At 39.6% G+C, this 24,919-nt stretch overlaps 1 protein-coding gene across 3 annotated transcripts; it reads right to left on the reverse strand.

Moving 5' to 3' along the window:
- Positions 1–177: 177 nt before the first annotated feature.
- Positions 178–24,262, reverse strand: rufy2 (RUN and FYVE domain containing 2). Of its 3 annotated transcripts, XM_051378317.1 has the most exons (21): positions 24,100–24,262; positions 22,766–22,851; positions 21,982–22,279; positions 16,816–16,989; positions 16,509–16,626; positions 15,264–15,365; positions 14,669–14,792; positions 14,004–14,068; positions 13,847–13,912; positions 12,999–13,068; positions 12,686–12,787; positions 12,378–12,494; positions 12,201–12,293; positions 10,747–10,821; positions 10,494–10,591; positions 5,143–5,262; positions 4,573–4,702; positions 4,220–4,314; positions 3,567–3,615; positions 3,252–3,332; positions 178–2,754 (listed from the first exon to the last, which is right to left on the reverse strand). In XM_051378317.1, the coding sequence occupies exons 3-21, from the start codon at positions 22,055–22,057 to the stop codon at positions 2,611–2,613; spliced, it is 1,899 nt and encodes a 632-aa protein (XP_051234277.1). In that variant the 5' UTR covers positions 22,058–22,279; positions 22,766–22,851; positions 24,100–24,262; the 3' UTR covers positions 178–2,610. The 3 variants fall into 3 exon arrangements, with proteins under 3 accessions (XP_051234277.1, XP_051234276.1, XP_051234278.1); XM_051378316.1 differs by lacking the exons at positions 21,982–22,279; positions 22,766–22,851; positions 24,100–24,262 and adding an exon at positions 18,947–19,689; XM_051378318.1 differs by lacking the exons at positions 178–2,754; positions 3,252–3,332; positions 3,567–3,615; ... (4 more) ...; positions 22,766–22,851; positions 24,100–24,262 and adding exons at positions 5,957–8,117; positions 18,947–19,686.
- Positions 24,263–24,919: the final 657 nt, after the last annotated feature.

Genomic DNA, 24,919 nt, shown 5'->3' on the forward strand with positions numbered 1-24,919 from the left:
CTCCCTGACATCACTTTTGAAGAACTACCTGTGTTACGGTTGTGAATACAAATAAACTATTTTTATTTAATCCTTTGCTCATGAGGTGTGTAAGAGAACCAGAAAACCAAATCAGAGTTTGCTGGTTACAGTGTGACACAGGAAAAAGACAACAGTAAGCAGTAAACAACATGAAAGTTTCTGTCTATGTATTTAATCAGAAACTGCTACACGGTCAAGGCAACATATTGTTGGCAATAGAGTTAATATTAAACTGGCAGGATTTAGTAAGCTCAACAGCCCCAATGACTATCAACATTATGTATATACAACATACTGTGGTATCAACACTATACAAGTCCCATTGAAAGAAGGGAGATTTATAAGAGCAACACTGTACAAAAATGGTTCAGGCCAGGGTGCAATTCTGAAACATTTGCCTAGAGTACTAAATAATTGATATGTGAGTTTTTAAATATTTGAAACGGGGAAAACACTTCTTGAACTGAACCCAGGCCTGTTTTATTTTTTTAATGGGAATGAATACTTCCAGTTTTTTTGAAAAATCACAGGTTGTAAACAATGTATACAAGTACAAAACCAGAATGTGCAGAGGAACTCGTATCGTAACCCGTCACTGAAGACTGTACTTTACAGTCATCAGCACTAGTTTGACAACACAAACAACACGCCTCAATCTTGTTTTTTCCTTTAAAAAAAAAACAAAAAAAACAAAACAAAAATGGTTTAGAGTTTCAAATGTTCCCTCTCAGGAAAGGAGCAGCAGTAAAATGTGGTTCTTCTGTAACCGTCTACATCTGCACAGATTACAACTTACTTCAAAGGGAAAGCTCAAACAAGTTCCCTGGACTTCTGAAAGTAAAAATTAATAAATATAAATGATTTCAAATTAATAACAGGCAATATAGGATTGGCAAGTGTTTAAAGATATTTTGTGGCTATGTTGTCAGAAGTGTGTAACACTTAAGTCTGTTCTGAACCACTAACTCGTAAGTGGAGTGGTCATGTTGTCAGCTAGCCGTCAGTGGTTCATCAGAGCAAGTTAGACAGACGGCCACCAAAGATGTTGTCGCTCTTATTGGTCCTTTCAGCAGCCTCCACTGAATAAGTGTCAACAATCAGTGAAATGTGCCTTTAATCTAGGCTGCTTGCTTGGCTAGTATAGGCTAGTGTTGCTACTTTGAAATATTTTGTTTTAGATTCTCTACAGAACTTTTCTCTGTAGAAATACAGGGCTCATTTTGGCAACATGAGAAGCACAAGTAGGTAATATTCATTGCAATTACACAGGCACAAATGGCACCAACATTGTTTTTAAAAATGTATTTTTCAGTTCCTTTGAAAGCCACAGCCTCTTGGGGAACTAGTTTAGTCATAGTGCCAGCACAGCAAAATTAGCTTGGAGCAGTGAATGTTCCTGGAATTAGTTTGCAGAAAATGTCTCATTGCACATCAGACGTTCTGAGGAGGATGTTCTTGCTCGTGTGAAACGACTACAATTCAAACAGCGACAGAAAAAAATAAGACCAGTTTTACTTTGACACATTCTGATCTCGTCACAGCCAACTGAACAGAAATATATCCAGTCAGAAGTTGGGTTTAACCTGTCCAGCTGATTTGATCTTTTGTGCCTGTGTAAATGCTGCCTTAGACTTTGTGTTCCTTTCACTCCACCTCAAACGAGGGTGCTCTGGAGTCAGAAAACAACAACAGTAACAAGGCCACCATACTGTATATATAAATTATATAATCTCATCTGTTTGGCTATACACTTACTGTATACAGTTTGAGGCTTGATACATACATTATAATGATTCAGTACTACATAAGGTTTGCTTCACAAAAAAACAAAAACATCTGCATTTAGCTGCAGCAGTGCTCATCACAGTGCAGTTTCAGTACATTGTCAAGTTGTTCCTGCTTTCATAACCTAACTCTACAGGGGAATTTACCCAAACCTGACCTAATGATCAGCGTCAGTGTGTGCAGGAAACACAGCAGCATATATTCATACCTGTTGTGCATTTAGGAGTCTGTTTGTTGCTCTAAGCCTGGCCAGTGCAACACCTGGATCGAGCCAAACAGAAGACAGTTCCGCTAGGCATGAATTCTTCCACCAAGGTCACTGATACCTACACTGTGTAGGCAATGTATCACTGTAAATACACGGCTTCACCTGTATAACTGATGTATATTTAGAATAGATCATTTGACTGCCCACAGTCATGATTGTTTATGGTATCAAAGCAGATCAAGGATTCTCACTCTTTCGTTCGTAAGACATTTTGGTCCAAGTTGCAGTGGACTGATTGCCTCCTCTGTGTCTGATTACAGAGAAGACGTTTGAATGTTTAATACTGCAGAGTATCTGCAAAGAAAGCAGTGACATCAAACAGACGTGTCATAATGACACAGATGTCCCTCATTTTGTCTGTGGTCAACTTTTTTTAGTGTAAATTAAGACAGATCAAATGTGCTAAATGTTCATGCATGTGGCCCATTTCTAGCAGCAAACACTGTTGATATATGTTAAGAGATGAGTCTTACAGGGGATTTACGAGTCTGATTTGGGATTGTTTGAAGCAGTCGTGACAGCAGTTTGGCGTTTCTTCACGCTGGATTGGAGGAGCAACGTTGGAGGAGGAGGGCGTGGCAGGTGTCACAGACTCTGACTGGTTTTGGTGAGGCAGGCAGAGGGAGCTCATTGTCAGAGCAGCTGTTACAGAAAATCTCCCCACAGTTCCTACAGTGGTGCTGGAGAGAGAAAGAGACAGAAGGACACACATTGTTAGCTTGTCTTCAGTGTATGGGTGCACATTTATGGAAGCCCAGAACAGTTGTGCTTACAAGATAAATCAACCCATTATCATAAATAAACAAAAGGTTGTTTCCTCTTATTATTTACAATGTTGATCAGAGATCAAGAGTGCCATGCCAGCATGCATAGATGGCGTTTTAGCAACTAATTTAAGCTGAAAATATCAGTTCAAGGAGTTGCCATTACTGATCAACACATCAGACCTTGAAATCAGCTATGATTAAATGAACACTTATGTTCAAGTTCTCCATAATTAATCCATGATCTTGATAAAATATCTCGAGAAATCTGCGTTTTGTTTTCTTGAGATAACCTGTTACCTTGAGAATCCAGAGAGAACGCAATATTTAACTCGTGAAAATCACTGCAAGCACGGCCATAAAGATTAGCTGTGGCACAGTCTTTTTTTATATGTCAATTTCTGAGGACTGACCTTTCGTCTTGAGATGGAGAACTCCTTCTCACACAGCTTGCAGTGGCTGGCGTCCTTGTCCTTCAACCAAACCTGACCCCCCTGAAACAACATGACACAGTAAGTCTGCGTTTCACTAACTTCACATTATAGACATCGCAGAACAACACAGCATGCTTCACTAATCCAAAATCAGCCTTGTTGATGAGACTTAACCATGATGCAGGGCTTATGCAGATATTTATTTCTTTTAATAATATCATATTTATCTTACCATCTTAGTGATGGAGAGAGTTTAGATGCTATTTGTATCTCTGTAACTCACTGTTTCATTACCTGAAGAGCTTTGTTGGCTTCTTTGATGTCCTCAATCTTCATTTTGGATCTGATGACAAAAAGTAGGTTTTCAAAAGCTAGTCCGGCTTTCTCGAGAACTGTAAACTCTCCTAGTTTGCAAGAATGTAAACTGGATGTGATTTTTGAATGAGATAAAACATGCAAAACACTTCTAGGGATTGAACTTACTTGAAATGTATATTATGAAAAACTACTCCTTAGATTATTAGAATGCACGTTTTACATTCATGTCATCATACATGCATGTCATTTAGGAACTTTTTTTTCTACCAAACTACACATGGCCAACCGTATCACTGCGCAGAAAGAAGCATTTACTCATGCATTGGCGAGCTCAGTAAGCTAGCAAATGGTACAGCTCAGCTGCGGAGGATGTCTTTCTTTACATCCTGCGCTGTCATGAGCATGAGCTTGTTATCCATGAGTAGATGCACGCTTCCTTCTGCACGACGACGTGTAGTTCGGCGCTTTGAGCCGCACAAGCAGAGTCTAGTTCCATTATATACAAGAGAAGGCAGACATCTCTACAGCCGATATCTCCAATACTCTGCAACTCAAACCAAAACAATCTAGATGGAAATAGCACTACAGGTTTTTGATTTGGGGTTGAACTGCTCATAAAGTACACATACTCGCTTAGTTTGGAGCCTAGTTCCTCCAGAGCTTGTTCTTGGTCCTCACAGATGGTCTTCAGTTGAAAGTTTTCATCCTGGAGACGATGAAACTCCTGGAAAAAAAAAAAAACACACACAACACAGGACACGTATTATAACAGATCAAATTATATCATATTCTGCAAATGCTGGCGCACACACACACACACACACACACACACACACACACACACACACACACACACACACACACACACACACACACACACACACACACACACACACACACACACAGAGCTGTATACATGTAATAAAACATACTACACAATATATCATATACACAGTACACTTCTTTCTCTACATCTTTTTACCTTTTTCAGTCCGTTGATCTGCAGTGCCTCCGTGCTGAGCTGAGCCACCGTATCTTTCTCCCTTTCTAGATCGTTTTGTAACGTCTGCCTCCACTCCCTCTCTATCTTCAGGTCCGTCTCCAGCTGCTGGCTACAGACATGTTCATACAACACCAATAACAAGAATAAAGATAACAAACAGACACAGAAAAAGGGATATACTGAGTTGGGTAACAGATTATATCAGAGCACACTGGTTTGTATACTTTTGAATTTTTGTCTTGGTTTTTTCAAGTCACAACCAACAAGAACTGTGTAGGGGGAAGTCTGGTGTCTCCTGAGTGATTAAGTAAACACACTTAAGCAGATGTGCAATGATTTCATTTGTTTGAATTGTTATTTACTGTTCCTAGGTTCAGGAATTAGAGCTTACAGTTTCAGTTCAAATCAGAAACGCTATCTTACCATGCTACACAGCTTACGGTGTAAATAGTATGTTATGTCTGCCTGAGCTCCACGGCTTCTCTAGATTAAGTGTTCATATATGTCAGTGCATGATTCTACCACTGTCTCTGTAGGGGTTTGGCTTACAGTTGCTTTTCTCTGTGCTCAATCTGCCGCTGCAGGCTGTCGGCCTTGTTGGCAAAGTCCAACTTGAAGCGTCTGGTTCCCTCCTCGGCCGAGGTGCGGTGCCTCTCTGCCTCCTGTAATCTGCACCATTATAACGAGGGACAAACTCAGGACCATGGAGAGAAAAAACTGAGGGGGTGGAGGGAGAGGGAGAAAAGAACAGGGGAAGGAGGACGACTGGTAAGGAGGGAGGTTAGGGACTGAGGTTTCTGGGTGGGAATGTGAAGGAGAGATGGCTGAGGATAAATGAAGAAGGGTGGTGTTGTAATTCCCACTGTTAGAACAACAAAGGGTAAAAATGAAAAGAGTGCAGTGAGAATTGAATTCAAACAGAACAGTAAGGAATACAAAGGGGTGATGATTCAAAAGAAAGACGCATGATGAAACAATGAAGGGAAAACTGCCTTAAAGCAACTGAATAGAGAGAGAAAAAAAAAGAGGATAGCTAACTGAATGCAGCATCTTAGTGCACTCAGACCATGGTGTCTATTTCAATGATACCTTACATAGTCACATCCTTTTAGATTTGAAAAATATGCCAATGTTATTCTTTTTCATTTACATTACTGTACAGGGAGGAAACTTGTTTTCAGGATATGAAGATTTTAATAAAGTTTTCAATCTTGTTTCAGATCCATTTCAGATACTTGGACAATCCCACAACACCTTGACTTACAGCAACTGGCGAGAGCTTTATTACTCCTTAAAATAATATAATAAATGTTCCAGTGTCTACATGTTAACAGCAAAACCAAAAATTCAAACCACACCCAACACTTTCAAAACATCTAACTTTATTGATCACGGTGGTAAAAGACAGTAGTTGTGAGTTTTCAACAGCTGTTCTGAGTGATTATTCTTCTACAAATTGAGGAGTTACAGTACTATGAACACGGAGTTAGAATAGGTAGAATGATTACCTCCTGATCTATCACAAAAGTCAATAAATATGCCAAGACGAGACACAACAACACATTCAAGCTCCCTTGGCAGAAGCTCCAGAGGTTTACAGCTGTGTAACTACAATTCTTTACACCTGGCTCAGTTCTGTTCTACAGAGACGAAGCACAGGAATTGAGCTAAAGCTGCTGGTCTCACTGAGCTGTTTACATCTGCTAAAACTCAGTTTACGTAAATCTTTAGGAGGATGAAGAGCAAGAAGGAGACTGGCTGTGTCCAAAATCATTAATTTTTTACTGTAGAGTACACTAGAGTTCCCAAATTCTGAATGTGAAATTGACCCCCCTACCCCCTGAAATCTGCCCTCAAAAAGTCCATGTGCATGTCTATTACCTTCTGCTAACAATCCCACAAACTGCATAGTTACATTTTAAAATGTTCCTAAGTGTCCAAAATCTCAAAGTATTATTCACTACAGAGCGAACTACTGAGTGTGTATTTCAGAGAAAGAGGTGAGCGAACAATGGGCTGATTTCGGACACAGCGAGGGCCATCACAGCCAGTCAGAAGCAGGTCAGGAGGTGCAGCACATGCAGAGCAAACTGGCAACAAATTAAAAGCAAGAGGTTGCACAAGCAAACTCCTGTGTGTGACATCTGTAGTGACCACCACTGACTGACTGTGATGAAACGCAGACAGCTGCAGAAAAATGGTTGTAGTTTTTATGTTCCTGCCCGAGCTTTAGGCCTAAACCCTGTCGGCTCCAATAATGTCAAAAAGACAGCAAAGCACAGAATCACAAGTTACTCATCAATCTCTGCAGAGCCAACATGGATGCCACTAAGCAAGGGACTGTACGAAAATTACTTATTGAACGTTACCTCTCCAGGGAGTCTTTTATTGCTGTGCCATAGCAGCTCCCAACTTTAACTTAATTCTGCATCTTTATCCAGAAAGCAGAACTACAGTAAAGGATATAGTAAAGTACAGCTGGAATATTTGGTAGACAGGACACATCATTTTGTATATTTGCCTTAGTGCTAAATTTAATTCCATTTCTATTGTGCAATTGGTAGCTATGTGAAACGTATTATTCCATTATCATATTAAGGTTTAAACTGGGGTACATTATTATTATTACATTATTTTGCACTTTTAGTTATTAATGATGAAAGTAATTGGAATAATCAAATATTACCCCCCTCCCTACCCCAATCATTTTCATACAGTCCCTAAATGCTACAGGGCACTCGGCTCTGGGTGTTGCCACATAAACCACTCCGTAGTTGTGATACGAGTGGGAAAGCCCACTATACTCATTCTAACTCAATGTGAACAATAACAACTACTACTGTAACTATTATTACATCTGAGAGCCCAACTATCTTACTGTCAGCGTTACTGCATATAAACTGACTACTGAAGACAGGAAGAATAGTAGTAGTAGCATATGTATGTATTATTGTGTGTGTGTGTGTGTGTGTGAGTGTGCACAGCTGAGCATGTGAGTGAATAGATAAAGTAGTGTATGATTAATTTAAAATGTTTCTAAAGTATCTATTAAAGTACAACTGATGTAATATTCAGACCGTTCTCTGACCAGCTAAACCAGGACATTCAGAAGAAACATATCTTCATTTAAACCCAGCAAAGTTTGTCTGAGGAGGATTTAACTAAAGATCATGAAACATGTTGCAGTGGTCTCTATGAATGCCAGCACTCTGCTGATAATCAGCATGTTTCAGTGACTAAAGCACCAACCCACGCATTCCAGTTTCACCTGATTCTGTGGCTGCTCTCAGGCCATAAAACCATCTGAATATTGTGTGCAAAAAAACAGGAATGTTCCTTTAAGTTAAGTCCATTTATTCATTCAGTCATAAGCAATCGTGTGTCTGCGTGTGCGTGTATATGTGCATGTTGGTCCTCAGAAGGAGATGTCCTTGACTAGCTTGTACTGGTGCTCTGTGTCTGTGCTAGCACACTTAACAAATGACATAGCAAGCGTTCTGGTCTGACTTAGCAGATCCTTATCACTGCACAGAGGAGCAGGGATAAAATCGGGGGGTAAAAAAATGACACATGGAGGTTTCAAGGTAGCAAAATGGATGGATGGATGGATGGATGGTCGGATGGGTGGTGTAAAAGAGACAAACAGAAGGGGGGAAAGAAGGAGGAAAGAAAGGAAGGAAGGAAGGAAGGAAGAAAGGATGTCAATACATCAGTATTCTAAGTGGCCCCGGTTACACTGAACACTTTAAGTGACTTTTAACATCACAAGCACAGAATAAAAAAGGCAATAACACAGAAATCTGATTTCAGGTTGCCTGGTTCACACTGTCATCAGATTTCTTCAGTCTGGATATGTTTCCCTCCACAGTAAGCGTATGAGTAATGAGTAGAGGTGAGGAGGCGAAGCAGGGAAAGGTAATATGTACACATGAATACAACTACAGCAGACGACAAAAACAGTGTGCAAAGAACTTTACTATAAACACGAGATATTTAAGCCTGGAAAGCACCTACAGTATTTATCACTACTTTATCTCTCTTAAGTAGACAACATGTTAAATTCTGAGGAGAAGATTTGTCTCTAATTAGCTGGGAAATAATTTGATTTTAAATAGTGGTTGATCAGATCAGAACTTTTTCAAACCAGCTACAACAACACAAACCTCCCACTGAAAATAACAAGTGTAACCGGGGTCTGTGGCCTACCAGCCTATGTAAACCTTAAGAGCAGCAAAAAACATTCGCAACCAATCACAAATAGGACGGAACAGATTTAAACCAATGGGACAGGGGAGGGGAGGGATGGACCATGTTGGCTGGTAAACAATGGGGTGACGAGGGATCATAGGGCATCAATGAACCAGCAGGTTACATAATGACTGATGCAGATATGGAGAATTATACACTGATTGTGGTGCAGTGGTGACAAAGAGAACTTAGCATGCACGGAGATATCAGCAGTGTAATTTGTTAGACATGATAAATTAAGCATTGCAGGGTTTCCCCAAAGGAAATTGTTTAACAGATCCTGATGTATATCGTCTTCTGGTTCATTCATTTAGTTAGTAGGAGATGGCCTAAACAGTAGCATTCATTATACAGTATGGCATCTGCTGTGTGAAATACTACTTCTGTTCTTTTCTTTTCCCCTGTAGGTTAATGTTTTATTTCACAGAAATGTGTTCAAGCTTTATGATGTAAGCGGAGACTTACAAGTGGGTCTTCAGGTGCCCTATAATACAATCTATCAAGAGGAACTGTACCAAGAAGCCTTTTGAATAACGAAAAAAACAATTCACAGCTAAAACTGCACAATTCATCTGAATATCAAAAGCACAATATAGGCATGTGCAATTGTAGAAGCTGCAATTTTTTGATAAAAGTTCAAATATGTGACAAAACAGCATTATAATAAAGTACTGTAGTGCTGCAGAGATGCCCGGGCCTACAAATCTTGTTCTTTTGTTTTGCACTACTGACCTCAACAAATGTCACATCATCATAATTCTAATAGTTTATTCAGTGAAAATGAGAATTGTGATGCATTAAATGACCTTTCCCACTAATTGTAAATAATATCGCAATCGTGATGTCTGTCACAATAATTGCTAATAAATAAATAAAAAACGTCACTTTTTTTTACAAGATAATAACAATGTGCTATTTTACTCCAACCTTGGGCAGTCTGGCTAACATGCAAACACTTTTAGAAAAGAAGGAGCTATTTCACGTAACAGAGGCCATGATTGTGGCTACTGTTTAGACTGCCATCTATTAACTAAATAGATCAGGAGGACAGTGGAGCAATGACAGAGACTTATCAATCCTATTACACATTACAATGTCAGGTAAAAAAAAAACTTATCATATCCCTTCTGTTTATAAAGTTTTGTAATGTGGAACATTTTGTGTTCGTTGGACACAGAAAATAAATTAGCCAGTTAGGAAGAGACAAGGATTACCAGCTTCTAAGACATTTCTGAGGGGAAACTCTGAAACAGTGATGAGGAAGAAGACTCAAATAATTTCTCACAATGCTTTCTCCAGTTTTCTTCTGCATAGCTTCAAACTAAACCATGCAGAACTCTTAATACATATGCACTTTGAATCATTATATTTTTAAAAAAACAGCACAGAATAGCATCCATCATCTGATCTATGAACAATGACATGGTGCTGGGCTGAAAACAAGTCCTTTTTTGTGATTCTTTATATCATTTTGGACGTCAAACTTACTTTACTTCAGGGGGATGACGTTTGTTTCAGCAAATTGAAGAAAGACTGCTCTTCAGATAGAGCTCCTAATTTAGACTGAAGAAAGGACTGAAGAGACACATGGGACAGTGTTTTTCCTGTTTTGGTTAGTGTGTGCTGTGTCTTCAAAAGGCAGTGTATCTCACCTTTGCTCCAACTGCTTCATGGTGGCAGTGATCTGATTGGTCTTCTCCTCCAGACGACTGATCATGTTGTTCTTTTTCTTCATCTCGTCATCAGATGACTAACAAATGAGAATTACTGGCTGTTATAAGTAGTAGTAATAATTACAGTGTAAGTACTGTATGAGTGCAATCAGGTAAGGATGTGTATTTGTGTGTGTGTGTGTGTGTGTGTGTGTGTCTGTGTGTGTGTGTGTGTGTGTGTGTGTGTTTGTACCTGCATCTTCTGGTACATTTCTACATTGATGGCTTTGACTTCATCCAGTTGATGTCTCAGTCCGATCAGTGTGTCCTGTTGATAAAAAAAACAAAGGCTGAACCTGTATACCTTGTTTGCACGTGACGTCATGTCACTGCATTCCTGTGACACGACCGGGAGATAGAAGGTAGGAAGTCATTTTCAACAATCACAAACTCTCAAAATTGGTTAGTTTGCTCATAAGGGAGAAAAATGCAAGAAGTTGCCCATTTTACAAAAAGTTTAAGAGTATTCTATATTTAGAATATTTCCACCACTTTATCTTGCTGTCCCAAAGCCCTTTCCCACGGGGAAGTGAAGCAGTTATATCTATATATTCTCTCCAGCCACTAGACTGACTTTGGTGTTTTAACATGTTAATTTGGATCACCAAAGTCACACAGTTACACAAACAAACTAACCGATCGAGACAGCGATAGGCCAGCAAGTCCTGTGTTCTGCAAGGTAAAATGAGCGGTTTTATCAGAGGCCTCTGGTGGCTTTGAAGATAGCCATATTAGGACTTAAGTTCCCCGTCAGAAAGGGCTTTCAATTCAGTTGAATACAAGAATAACGTCCAACATATGTTGTGATTTTCTGTTTGTACCGCCATGTCGTTTAAACTACAGAACAGAAAAGGACTTTCCTCCATCTCATCCATTCTGCTTTTCACTGCATGCCCTCCATCTATCATGTGAGTGCTAACAAGCTATTAACTGTCCTGTTCACTGTCATGTGATTGCCACTACTTTCCTACAGGAAATTTTACTGTAATTTAGCATGTGCTTCTTTCATTATTTCTCATTCAAGGGCTTTTTTTAGTTGTGTATCTATAATGTATCCACTACCGTATACACATGAACATGACTAGGAGCTACCTGGAGGTGAGCTGAAATATATTTAGTACAAAGTCTATTTTGCAATGCATGATTCAAATATTCCCATGTCACACGCCCTGTGGTCCTGTGCAATAATGATGCAGACATTGCTCTCCACCTGAGGTTGTTGGTAATGATCCCAGCAGCCTGCAAACAAAGCTGCGATGATGCTGCTGCCATAGCAGCTGCTGTATCTCACAGCCTGGCTACAAATGTCAGCTGGTGGTGTTTATGTAGCAGAGTTCACATGATGGTGGTGAGAGGCCTGATACTTGCAGGGCTGCCAGAGAGATGGGCACGGAAGCTGGCAAGGTATTACAGCTACATGTGAGCAAGTAGAGGCTTCTGCTATATGTTATCATGTGCTCTCTCATTGTGACGACACAATGTCTGAAGAGCAACAACATCATTCTTAGGATTTGAATTTTAACTGCTCTTAATGTCTCTTTGTATATTATTGAATCTTCATGTTTTTCATGTCAGCTCTTGAAATCTTTTAATAAAGTAGATAAATCAGTGGTCCAAAAGGAAGACACAATGAAAATGTATGCTGACCTGTTTTTCATGAATATCTTTTTCAAGAAGTTTCATGGCCAGCTCCATTTCCTGTTTCATCGACACCTGAACTACCAGCTCATTCTCCACATCCTAAAAATAAAACCACATACATGTGCATTATTAAACAGTCACCATGTATATTATACACACACAGACGAGCAGTCACAGTCTGACCTGTCGGAGCTGACACTCCTCCTTCAGCTGCCTTCGAGCCTCATTGTACATCTCATCCAAACCCTGACGTGACTGTTTGTATGTATCTCTCTCCACTGTCACATCGCCTTGGGTTAGCTAGATGAATAACATCAACAGGAAGAACATGTCAGCCATATCATGCAGTTCAGTTTTTTATAGTCTGGTAAAAAATGTTGGAATATTAAGGGCTAGATCTTTACCAACACGGTCAATATAAAGATACTTTTGTGTTTTCAGACAGAAATATATTTTTGTGATTTTGTGTTTGTGCGTGTGTGACTGTGTACCTCTAACTGTTGTTGTGCCTTCAGCAGAATAAGGCTGTTTTCACTCCTCAGCTGCTGGTTTTCTTCCTGCAGTTTGATGATGTTGTTCTTGGCTATGGCTAACTGCAAACACAAACACAGAACAATTCAGTTTTCCAATAATGCTTACACTGACACTTTGACTTCATCGCAACATAATTAAAATGAAAAAACTAAATTATCACAACAGATTCTGTGATTATTTAACCTGTAACATATAATTGCTTCTCCATGAAACCTGACAGTCACCTTTAGCTCTAATGTAATATACAGATATTTTGAGTGTGAATCTCACCTCCTCTATGAGTTTAGAGTTGGACTTCTCTAGTGAGTCCACTCTGCCCTGAAGACCATGAACTGAAGAGCTAGACATACAAACACACACAAACACAAAAATCAACTTCCTTTTTAGTAGTCGTGTTACAATTCACAGCTGCTGTCATATGAGTTAAATTTAAACAGAGGTTTAAGATACCGCTCAATGGAGAACTGTGTATTTGTAATAGCTGTTATTTCATGAGATTTAATGGCATTCACAGATTAGATGACTGAACTGTCTCACTAAAGATCTAAATCTGATTTTTAACACATGGTTAGCTTAGTTTATGGTCAGATGGCAGCTCATACAGCTCATCAACGATAATAGCTGATAATCAAATTAAGAGTCATGTCACACATTAGAGGATTGTTTAGCTTTTAAGAAAATATTTACTAAAGCAAGACAGCAGATCAATCCAGGTTCATTTAAATGAGATACCAGGTTTGTGAGAAAAAACTAAACTGAAAGAGGAAATGTAACTGAGCCTGTCTCTAGGGCCAGATGAGACAGAGTTGCACTTCTGAAACAACCAGACTGGTTTAAACCTAAACTGACTGAACGCTGGATCTATTTTAAAGTGCAACCAGGCATCCAGCCTTCAATTCAAGGCAATGTAAAACATCAAACACCAGTCAACAGATGTTAAGCAAAATGTAAGGTAAAAATACATTAGAATCAGCTACTGTTTAGGTAAACACCCAGCATTTTAAACACAGGATTTTCATCCTTTGAAATTTCCCTGAAACTGAAGTTCATTACTCCAACTCCAGGAGTTCTGGGGAAAACCCTGCAGACAGTTTCAATTAAAAAAACAGATGTCTTACTTGAGTTGTCGGTTCAGTTCTTCTACATAGTTCTTCTGATCCAAGATGGAGGCTATCTGGCTATTCCTGTTGTCATGGAAAAATAATTAAAACAGAGCTCTGCATCACATAAGAGGCCCAGTGTATTAAATAAAGAAGAGACAATAAAATATCATACCTCTCTTCACTCCTGTAATCATCAATGTCATTCTTCAAGTACATGGAGAAGTCGATAACCCCAACCTCAAAAAAAACAAAAACAAAAAAAAAAGCTAAGCTACTATAACTCAAGAGGAAACATATTCTGGAAAGCATATCTGACATGAGTCATGCTTAAAGTAGCTGCAACTAAAACACCACTAAAACATCTGCAAGAATTAGGAATGTTTACTTTACTTTTACTTGGCTTCAGGGATGAAATCAGTGTGTGGTAATGTGTGTAATGGATCACTTTGAGATCAGAAAATTACTATTTAAACAATTCCATCACATTAAATGTATCTGAGTCGGGTGTGATCACAGTCTGCACAGGATATTTGCATTATTCAGTGTGTTTATGTGTGTAAGTGTTTGCACTCCAGACAAAGTCTCCACCTATGGAGTAGAAACATGACAACCCAGTGTCTGCTCTCCATCTGCCTGATGCAAAAATAACAAAACAGCCAATTCTTGTCTGCATGTCTGCTTCTCCAAACCACTGAAGAGAAACTGTTTCATGTCATTCAATAAACTAGTGGGTAGAGGAAGTAGAGAGGGCATGCACACATTAAGAATAATATTTTATTGTCTGGTGTAAATGTTTTTAGTCAAATGGTCTAAATACTGTCTCAGGTTAGTGGTTACCTGGGAGTCCAGGTCCTCGCCTTTGACACACAGGTTAGCATCGATGACGTTCAGGCCCACCAGCAGGCCCACGATCACCGCTCCCTCCTCCTCCAGCATCAGTGCTGAATTCTCATAGAAATCACTGAGGAGGAAGATACAACACATTCTCAGACACTGAATGGGTTTAAACACTGTTTCTGTACGAGCTTTTACTATCCAATATATATAGATATAGATATCCAATTATTTTGAGGGGAATTTAGAGTTATATTAACGGCTGGGTTTTTGCACAGAATTCTCAATAAAATGCAGAATTCAATATATTTATTTATTCATATCATAAATGAAAACAAACATTTTTGGGAATTTTTACAACATGTTTTGATAATATCAGAAAACTGGAAACATGACTCACTTAATGGGTTTTGTTGACAACAAGACAAATCTAGAATATCCCCAGCCTTAACCTCTAAGTGCCTGATTTGATCAACAATTGTTCTGATTTAGTTTTCATAGTTATATTATTATATAGTTACATTTCCCCAACAAGTCAAATGTACCTATTGCTATACATCTTCTTTATTTGTCACCATGTGTACATATGTATGTGTACCTGAGAAGGTCTTTTCTGGTGATGAGGAGTCGTAGGTAGTCGGCCAGCCGTTTCTGCATGAGAGCCAGACGCAACCAAGCTCTGGCCCTGCCTAATGGAGTCCTGGAAATCACACACACACACACACACACACACACACACACACACACACACACACACACACACACAAACACACAGGTGATTATATTAATATTTTTTAGGAGCTTTTGGTGGTAGTGGTGCATTGTTATATTTGGTTAGTTAGGTTTCTTCTTTGTGTCCCTGAGTGTTTATTGTAGTCTACTGTTACATGGGCTCTAATGAACTGTTTCTTCCTCAATCCAACTAGACAACCATGTTTCATGTTGCCTATTTGTAATATTTAATGCATGACGTTGTTCTAGAGAAAAACTGTTTGCACTTTCCTTTATCTAACCTTTGGGTCTGTTCTCTGTGTTGCAGAAATGCTGCTCTGCTCCGCTACATGTCCGTTGGTCTGACTCAGCACCACCAAAGGAAACTAACTCTGTTCTCCATTTAAAACAAAACATCTGTTCCCCATTTTTCTGCATCAGACAAGACCTGAATATTGCTCACTTGATTCCCTGTGTGGAAGCTCCGCTAGTAGTGGCTGACAACTCAATAACACAAAAAAAAATGACATGGAAATCGTGTGCATGACTGAGAGAGCAGGAGTCAGTTTACTATAGCCACTAGAGGATACTACCTGAATATTAATGTAACCACCCACATTCAGCACTATAAACACTCATACGTCTTATTATATGTCATAGTCGCAGTTGTAGTTAATTACATAACAAAAATGCTAATTACACAATCAGCCCGACACTGGCAGCAAATATACGACTGCACCATTACTGATTTTGCTTTTAAAAAAGAGTTTTAAAATTGATTCTAACTAACTCTAACTGCTTGACACATCTTTGGAAAATGTGTCTATACTGGCTCTAACAGTTACAAAGGGACAAAAGAATAATAAAAACATTGACAAGGGAGAAGCGAGACAGCACTGAAAGGAAAGGTGAAGTCAAAGTAAATCACAAACAGGTATTTCTCTGTCCTGGCTCAGGTCACGTTATCATGTTACTGATACATGTAAGTGTCTGTGGTTGTGTTGTGGCTCATGTTCCTTCGAGCATGATGTTAGGTTAACTGTGTGTGTGTGTGTGTGTGTGTGTGTGTGTGTGTGTGTGTGTGTGTGTGTGTGTGTGTGTGTGTGTGTGTGTGCATAAATGCTATCCTTACTTAAGTCCAGGCAGGTCTCGTACAGAGGCTGAGATCTCAGCTGCTTCAGGACACAGTTTCTCCACCAACTCCAGAGGACCCCACAGAGACTTGTTAAAGCCCAGAAAGGACTTCTTCACTGGAGAAGGAAGAGAGACTTATACACTCACATATGAAAATCTACTTATGCCATCTTTTATGAGGAAGGCATCACACAAGTGTGCAACTTAGACATCTAATTCTAGTAAGTCAGGATGTTGCAGATATAACCACACTAGCACAGCACCCACACCTGGCACCATTTAAAACAGCCCTCTCTCCCACTTACCTCTAAGGCCATGTTTGAGGCAGTGCTCCATGACAACAAAGAACTGCTGGAGAGGTGGGTAGTCAGAGTCCAGTGTTCGTCCAAAGCTCAGAGCTGATTCGATCAGTCCTTTAATACTCAGCTTGGCCATGTTCAGCAGGTTGGCTCGCTCCATGGCCATGGGGTCTCGCAGGGCTTCAGGACAAAAGCCACACACACAAACACTTAACTTAAAACATCCTTAAAGTACCAATGTTAGGACAAAGAATGGTCACACAATAATGAGAAAACAACATGTTTTTAAAAGGTTTCTCTCTGGGGGATAGTCAGCCAGGTTAATGTCTTACAACTGGTCATTATCAGAAACATGCTGACTATAGGGAGGTACCATAAATGTAAGGCAGAATCCACCCTAAACACAGAATGCACATTGGCATTTTTGTGTCAAGTCAGAAGTCACACAGAGCAACAGAGAGTATGTAAAGAGCACCGAAATACAACAAGGGGAAGAAGAATCCACCAAAATAGAGATAAACCTGTGAACAAAGTATAATCATTCAAATTATTAATCAGCTTAGAAATAAATATTTAGACACTCCAGATATTTGTCCTGTTTGCAGCTGTTGAGATAACATGATATAACATGACATAACTTGGTCTTACAGTAGCAAATCCAGGTGTAAAAACTGCAGCTACAAAGGAGATTGTATTCAACACTTCCATTATAGAAAAAACTCCAGGAGCTGAGGTTGTACCTTCCCACAGAAGAATGCTTTTAGATGCTCTACGTGTGGACCTAGAGGGTTAATGTGTAGCCAAACACCAGGACGGGGCAGAACAATGTCAGGTGAAAATGTACAGAGATGTTTCCTAGCAATACAAAACAGCAGGTTGGCCTGAAGGCAGACACACTGACAGATGGATTTCTTGAGAGCTGCATGAATCTTGTGTGTCCTTGGGCAGTGAGCCCTGAGGATACTGGAAAATAAACAGCAACTCTTTGACTGCTTGTGTCACCGTGTGACTTCTTCTATACTACATCAAACACTGAGGATATTTACAAAGCTACCACACTTAAGTGTCTGTATGGTTGGGTTTTTTGAGTTTTAAATACTACTATGAGGATTTTAAAGTGTCCTTAAAAGCAGTTCTCTTAAATTAATTCCCTGTGTTCTTAGTAAGAGAAAAATAAAATCAGGAAACCACTGAATTCCTTAAAGAACTGTCATCTGTTTATAATGATTCAGATTGTACATGATTCACATCAAGTCTGTGATGGACACTGGCTGATGGGCACACTGACAGAAAAAAACAGAGCCAAGAGCTCTGCCAAAACGAAGGAAAGATTATGACTGACAGCAGATTATTCAGAGACTATTATAACATCCTCACAGTATTCTTTACTTGTCAAGCAAAATTACAAAGTAACTTACAATTTTCATTTTATAGACAAAAAAGATTAAACAAAAAGAATCAACAGATTAATCGATTGATTAAAATCAAATGAATGAAATATTAGATGCAGCCCTACTTGCATATAGCACAAAGTTACTGACTTTGAAAGCAGCCTTTTTTCCTTGGTGATAATCACCAAGGAAAAAAGAAAGACATCACATTTGTTCCATTTGAATCCATTTGCATGAGTGCAGCATGTGATGCTTCAGGCGGTCTCTTGTGTGGTGTCTGTGGTATAAAGCAAGAACTACAGTACCACTAACATTAACATAAGACAGGATCTACCATCAAAGCATGAGGGCAGCACAGATCTATGAAAAATCAATTGACCACACACATACACACACACACACACACACACACACACACACACACATACACACACACACACACACACACACACACACACACACACAGGGGGTGGTGAGGTCATGTTAGATGTGAAAGAGAGAGATGTACCAGATCACACACCAGTTGAAACTATTAACTTTGCTCCAATTAGCAAGTGATTGATTGATTGATTGATTGCTGCTGAACATCTCAGAGGGGGAATTGGTCTGCGTTAAAAGGATGATGAACACAGGCTGAAACAATCAGTAACTTGGTATCACTAGATCTGTTACTATTAACCAGGGTCCACACTCCCACCTCCACCCCGTCCATGAACCCTCACAACCCCTGATAATGCTCTCTCTACCTTGGACGGCCCAGTCCCCGGGCAGAGACGTCCTGTGCTCCGACACTTTGGGCAGGACGTGAATGCTCCCTGAAATGGTCTCGGATGCTTTCCTGGCCAGAGCGAAGATAGGAGCCTGCCATCGCCCGTCTCCACCACCTCCTCCTCCTCCTCCTCCTCCTCTCACGGTGCTGCTACTGCTAGCTTTATCCACAACAACAGATTTCTCCTCCTGCAGCCTCAAAATCCCAAACACCTGAGCTTTCTCCTTGCTGTTGTCCGCTTCAGACAGAGCCAGGTCGTGCTCAGCGGGCGATGCCATGTTCACGTACCTCTAAAATAATAATAATAATAATAATAATAATAATAATAATAAAAATAACAATAAAAATAATAATATCTAACTAGTGCTGGTCGGTTGCAGGAACAGCCGGATTCATACGGTTTGCTAACCGCTAGTGAACGTTAGCTTGACGACCGATTCACCCGGCGACCATTGTGACAACCGGAGCATAAAAATACCTGTAACGTTAACAGTCCATGCTACAGTCAACAACCAACCGTCGTAACGTCCCCGGACTCTTGAAGCGTAGGCGTCGGTCTACATGGTGGACGTTAGCGGCGGCGGCGGCTGCTCGTTAGGATGAACGTGTGCTCCGTACATCGCGGTGTTGTAGAGATTTGTTTACACCGAGCAGACCTAACCGACAGTTGGCTGCTCCCGACAGTCCCCGCGCTGCACCCTGCGGAGGGGCGGTGTCAAAAAGGGCTCACAAGACACACAAAAGGCAGCACTACGTAATGATTTCAGTGGCTGCTGTTGTGTGGACGCACCGCCCCCTGTCGGTGGAAGTGAGAACTGCAGGTAGAGGATGTTACTGCGTGTGTGTGTGTGTGTGTGTGTGTGTGTGTGTGTGTGTGTGTGTGTGTGTGTGTGTGTGTGTGTGTGTGTGTGTGTGTGTGTGTGTGTGTGGAGACTCTTGGAAAAGGCAGAGGGCCCAGACAGCTATTTTCAGATATGTGACTAAAAGAAAAAATATTCTAACATTTACTGTTACCACTAAGGCCACTGTAATAATAATAATATATTGTATATTTATGGTGGAATAAAACCAATATACATTCGATACAATCACCCAGAGCCATATCATTATATCTCAATGACTCATCATCAATCAATCAATCAATCAAGTATTTCTGATTTCTAATTACTCAAGTACTGTATATAGGTACTTGTACTTTACTTTAAATTCCATTTTATGCAACTTTATACTTCAACTTTTAAACAATTTAGGGGTAAATATTAGACCTTTTACTCCACTTTATCATTTTGAGAGTTAAAACTAGTTACCAGTTACTTTAGAAAAATACATATAAAACAAATGAAGAGTTTATAAAATATTATGTATTGTTATAGATTAGACTACAGAACAGCATATAACATTGTTAAAATAAGCATTAATACATCAGTAATAATTATAATATAATTGTGTAACCTGTAATAGTGTATTTTCTTCTCTGAATGCTTTTACTTTTGATAGTCTAAATAATGTTTCTTTACTTTAATTACTTAACATTTTTAATACACGTAATAAATAAAATATAATTAAACTGTTAAATAAAAAATGTGACATTAATATTCACAAAAATGTTGGTTAAGATCATTTCTAAGGTGGGTTCTGTTGAGGAAATTTGGACTCATGACCTCAGTATTTCCACAGTGAGCTACAAATCTACTTTGAATATATTATGTTGAACCCACAGAGGAAATTTCTTTAATGGCAAGAGAGAGTTTGTTAGAATTTAAGAGCATAACAGTGGAAACAATAAACACCCACACAAGCTCCAGTGAAGAGGAGAAGTAGATGAAGAGAGTAGGTACGCTTTGGAAAACTTGATTAGGCTTTCAAGTGCAAGCATGCTAAATGAAAATTAAGGCTTCAACTAATGATTATTTTAATTATGAACTAATTTACTCATTATTTCCTTCATTACTCTGCCTTTTATTTTAGTCTGTAAAATACCATCAAATTCTTAAAACTTCCCATCACCATTTCCCCAAGGCCGAGGTGATGTCTTTAAATGCTTGTTTTGTCTGACCTAAAACTCAAATATATTCAATTTACTATTATAGAAGATTAATATTTACATTTATCAAAGCTGAAACCAGTGAATTTCTGTTAACTTAAATTATTAATTCATTATCCAAATTCTTTTAGAATACTTTATCAAAAATATCAAGGACTGTTTGTGTGAACTTTAAAACAGTATTAACCAACACATGAATAATTCACAACCTTTACTGATGACATGGATTGTGCTAAAGCTGTGGAACAAACTCCCCCTCAGTCAGCTGAGTCAGTGCCTCAGTTTAAAAAGCTTTAAAAATCACAGACTACGATATTTTATAATGCCGACTCAAATGTTTTTTATTCTTCTTTTATATTTTGTTTGATTGTTGAAATTTCTATTTTATTTTCTGGTTAATTTGGGTTTTTAATGCTATCTACATATTGTTTTGTATGGTATGGTGAAGAACCTTGTAACTCAGATTTTCAGAGGCGCTATAGAAATAATGTTTATTATTATTATTAAAGTCCACATCACTGTCTTGATTGATTAGTGACTTGTTTAAATGTGAGTGGTTATTATAACAGGTTAATTTAATCATCACATCAATCACTCTCTCACATAAGTAACTGTATATCTGTTAAGGTTAGGGTATTACAATAGACAGGAGTGAACTGCAGACAGGAGATATTATATGCTTTTGGCTGATTGTGCATTTATGTTGCCTCTGGTGACTCTAATGGCTCATTCCTGACTCGTGGAAACGTATTATCTGCTGTGAAGTTAGTTGGATGGGTTTCCTAACCCTTAAACAAGTTCAAGTTTCAACAGCCCTACTATAAACCTAATTTGTTTTAGTGCAGTGATATGAATCCACTGATTGGTATGGATCTGTCGTTAGAAGAACATTTAGTGAGACCAGGTTGCAGGAGTTATCATCATGTAATACACAGTGTCATTCATTCAAATAGCACTTGCCAACCTACCTTGGCTGTAGGCTAACCGCTCCATACTCTCACTATGAGTGATGCCCCAGCGGTGGAGACTCTGAGGGGAGTACATGCTGAGTGGGACTCTCCTCTGCCCACTGCCTTGTTGCAAAGAAGATAAATCAAGCAGATCCCTGAGTCCTGAAGTGGACCTGGTCTGGTTTCTGTTTCCTTGGATTGTCTGATTTCCTGAAACCAGATGGCACTCTCTCCTGAACTGCAGTGGACTTTCTCATGTGATGTGTTCCACTTTGGTCAGGTTTGGTCACAGTTTCAGGGTGTGCTGGGCTTCTGCCTGGGACAAAAACAGACAGCAGAGACGGACCTAATTACATCTTAGTACCAGGGAGATTAGACAAGAGTGTAAAAACAACATTGCTCTTGTTTTCTGCGAACAAAACAAGGACATCCCAATTTTGTTAAATACCAAAACACCCCTGGCTCAACATTTTATGCCTGGTTCCAGTATAATTAAATATTTAAATTAAATAAAACTAAATGGCTCTTCAGTGTTATTATCAAAATGCAGTTGTGTCATACAGCCTCAAAATGTATTCCCTGTTATTCATCTCCGTCAGAGACATCTTTGCCTCCCATTCCCCCTTTACTGATTCAAACAAACACCACTCACACAGACACCACAGGATGAGATGAGACCTCTCACTGTCATCAATAATATATGCCATAAGCTTCTTCCCTCGGGTATTCTACTAATCCTGTGAAAATAGTACAGTCACCACCAAAAGCAACAGTTCTTTTTACCAAATAGAAAGAGTTTTACCTTTTCTTCAAGTAGCGTATGAGGACAGCATCCAGCGGGCCTCCACCTCACCATAGTTTGGGTGCAAAAGCTTCCAACCACACCAACTGAAGAATGTTAGATCCATTACAACACAGAGAGAAACTGTAGTAGCATGGAGGCTACAGTAAACTGCATTACAAGGACCACTTCTCTTGTTCTGCCTGCCATACTCTCTCGCTCTTTCTCTCTAATAGCTATGGGCTGACCACGGATCATATGACCGCTTTCTTGCAGATCCGTACACTCCTTATCCGTTTGTATACTGCCCGTGTTAATTCTCTGAATGGCTGCTTCTCAGTCCACTCAGCAGATTAATTCATAATTCAGGCCGCTGCTGCCTTGTTGACATTTCTTTCTCTGTTGACTGATTACTGCCTCACAAGCAACTTCTCTGAATCTGTAGGTCTTATACATCCCCTGATTTTCTGACCTATTGTTTGACTTGACTTTTTGCTCTACTCTGCTACCTGTTTGCTTCCCTATCAACATTACAAGAGTCACTATCATACAGAACGTAAAGCCTCTTAATCTTTTTGTCTTTCAGCAGGTTTTGTTTGCATGTGCTTTTGTGAGGCTGTTTATACTGTATACTGCCTTTGCAAAAAAAATGGCAATAGTAACAACAGACAGCTAGCATTTAGGCTTAATCTGTTTGAATTTATTATAATTCATTCAATATTTTCATCCTGATGCAAGCGAAAAAGAGAAACATATTGCATTGTGAATCTGATGTGTGCGTTCTACATAGGAGTTCATTATGATTTCAGTTCCAAACTATACGTGACACAGGCTCTTTTTCAGTTCATCTCTGCATCATTTTTCCATCTCTCTCCTCCAACCCACCACCCACGTCTCTGAACCACACCTAAACAAACACACTTCTAAACCAGTTCCACTTCCAGGGTGGTATGCCTGTACCATATGACCATGTTAATCACTGTAGGAACACACCCTTCTGCACGACAGACAGCCGGAGCAACCAATCAATAGTCTTCAGTGAAATCTCTTCCCACCAATAGGGGTTGTGGTGCGGTTTCATCGTAGTAGCCGGCCTTTCATTCTGCAGTGCTGGAAGTGGAGTGGTGCTATGCTCACAGATTCTGATACCTTTATTAATATCATTTTGATTAGTAGTAAACAGGAAACAGTGCTTATACCGTCTTATAATAGCAGAAGAGGTAAGAAGTACATTTTACAAAGTAGAAGAGAAAAAAAGTATCATCAGAACCTTACAGTAATCACTGTATATGCGAGGACTGTAATTATACCAACTATATGTTTCACACTAAGAGCATGTAAATATTGTATCTCACCTCAGAAAGTAGAGAGTTGATCCTTATTTCTGGAGCCTGTCAGTAGTCTGGTCCTAAAAAAAGGATAAGTCTATGCTCTGGTCCAGTTTGCAGTCTGAGGCAATGACTCGGTGGAAGCTTCTGTAGTTCTGAAGCAGTAAGCCGGTACACGCTCTGGAGACATCACCGACAGAAACCACAACCATCACCCCACACAGCACCCAATGACAAGAGAGCAGGAAGCCTGGGAGAGGGGGAGGGGTTTGGGGGTAACACAGCAAAGCGGGGAGAGGGAGGAGGCTGGTAGGGGGATGAAAACAGTGAGGAGGAGAGGAGAGAAGAGAGATGATGGGCGGGGGGGAGCAGCGTGTTGACAGACAAAATACAAACACAGCCGCAGGGAGAGAGTAAAGCAAGAGGGGCACTGACTTATGCTCATAAATACACCCCACCCACACAATAGCATAATACACTGTTCATATGAATGGAATACATGAAGTCATGAATGACAAATGTTGGTGAGCAGTGCTTTCTGCAACAGAGGAGGGTCAAGCCTGTCGTTATCGACCAATCGCTGACTAAGGATTGAAGAAAGGGAGGTTCTTGTTGGGACGGACCAGAGATTGGTGTATGTGTGGAGAAGTGAATGACTTTGCAGCTAAGACAATGAAATAGTATCACTGCAGCTAGAAAGTACTCTCAGTGAAACATAAGATAAGGCTGATTCTACAAATACTTTCCTATTAACCCACAAAGAACAAAGAATGAGCAGCAAAACAAAGGACAAGGTTTTTGTACACTGAGAAAAACAAATACTTACTGGCCCAAATCACCCGTTTAT

The sequence above is a fragment of the Dicentrarchus labrax genome, unplaced genomic scaffold (genome assembly GCF_905237075.1).
Source record: "Dicentrarchus labrax unplaced genomic scaffold, dlabrax2021, whole genome shotgun sequence".
NCBI lineage: Eukaryota > Metazoa > Chordata > Actinopteri > Moronidae > Dicentrarchus > Dicentrarchus labrax.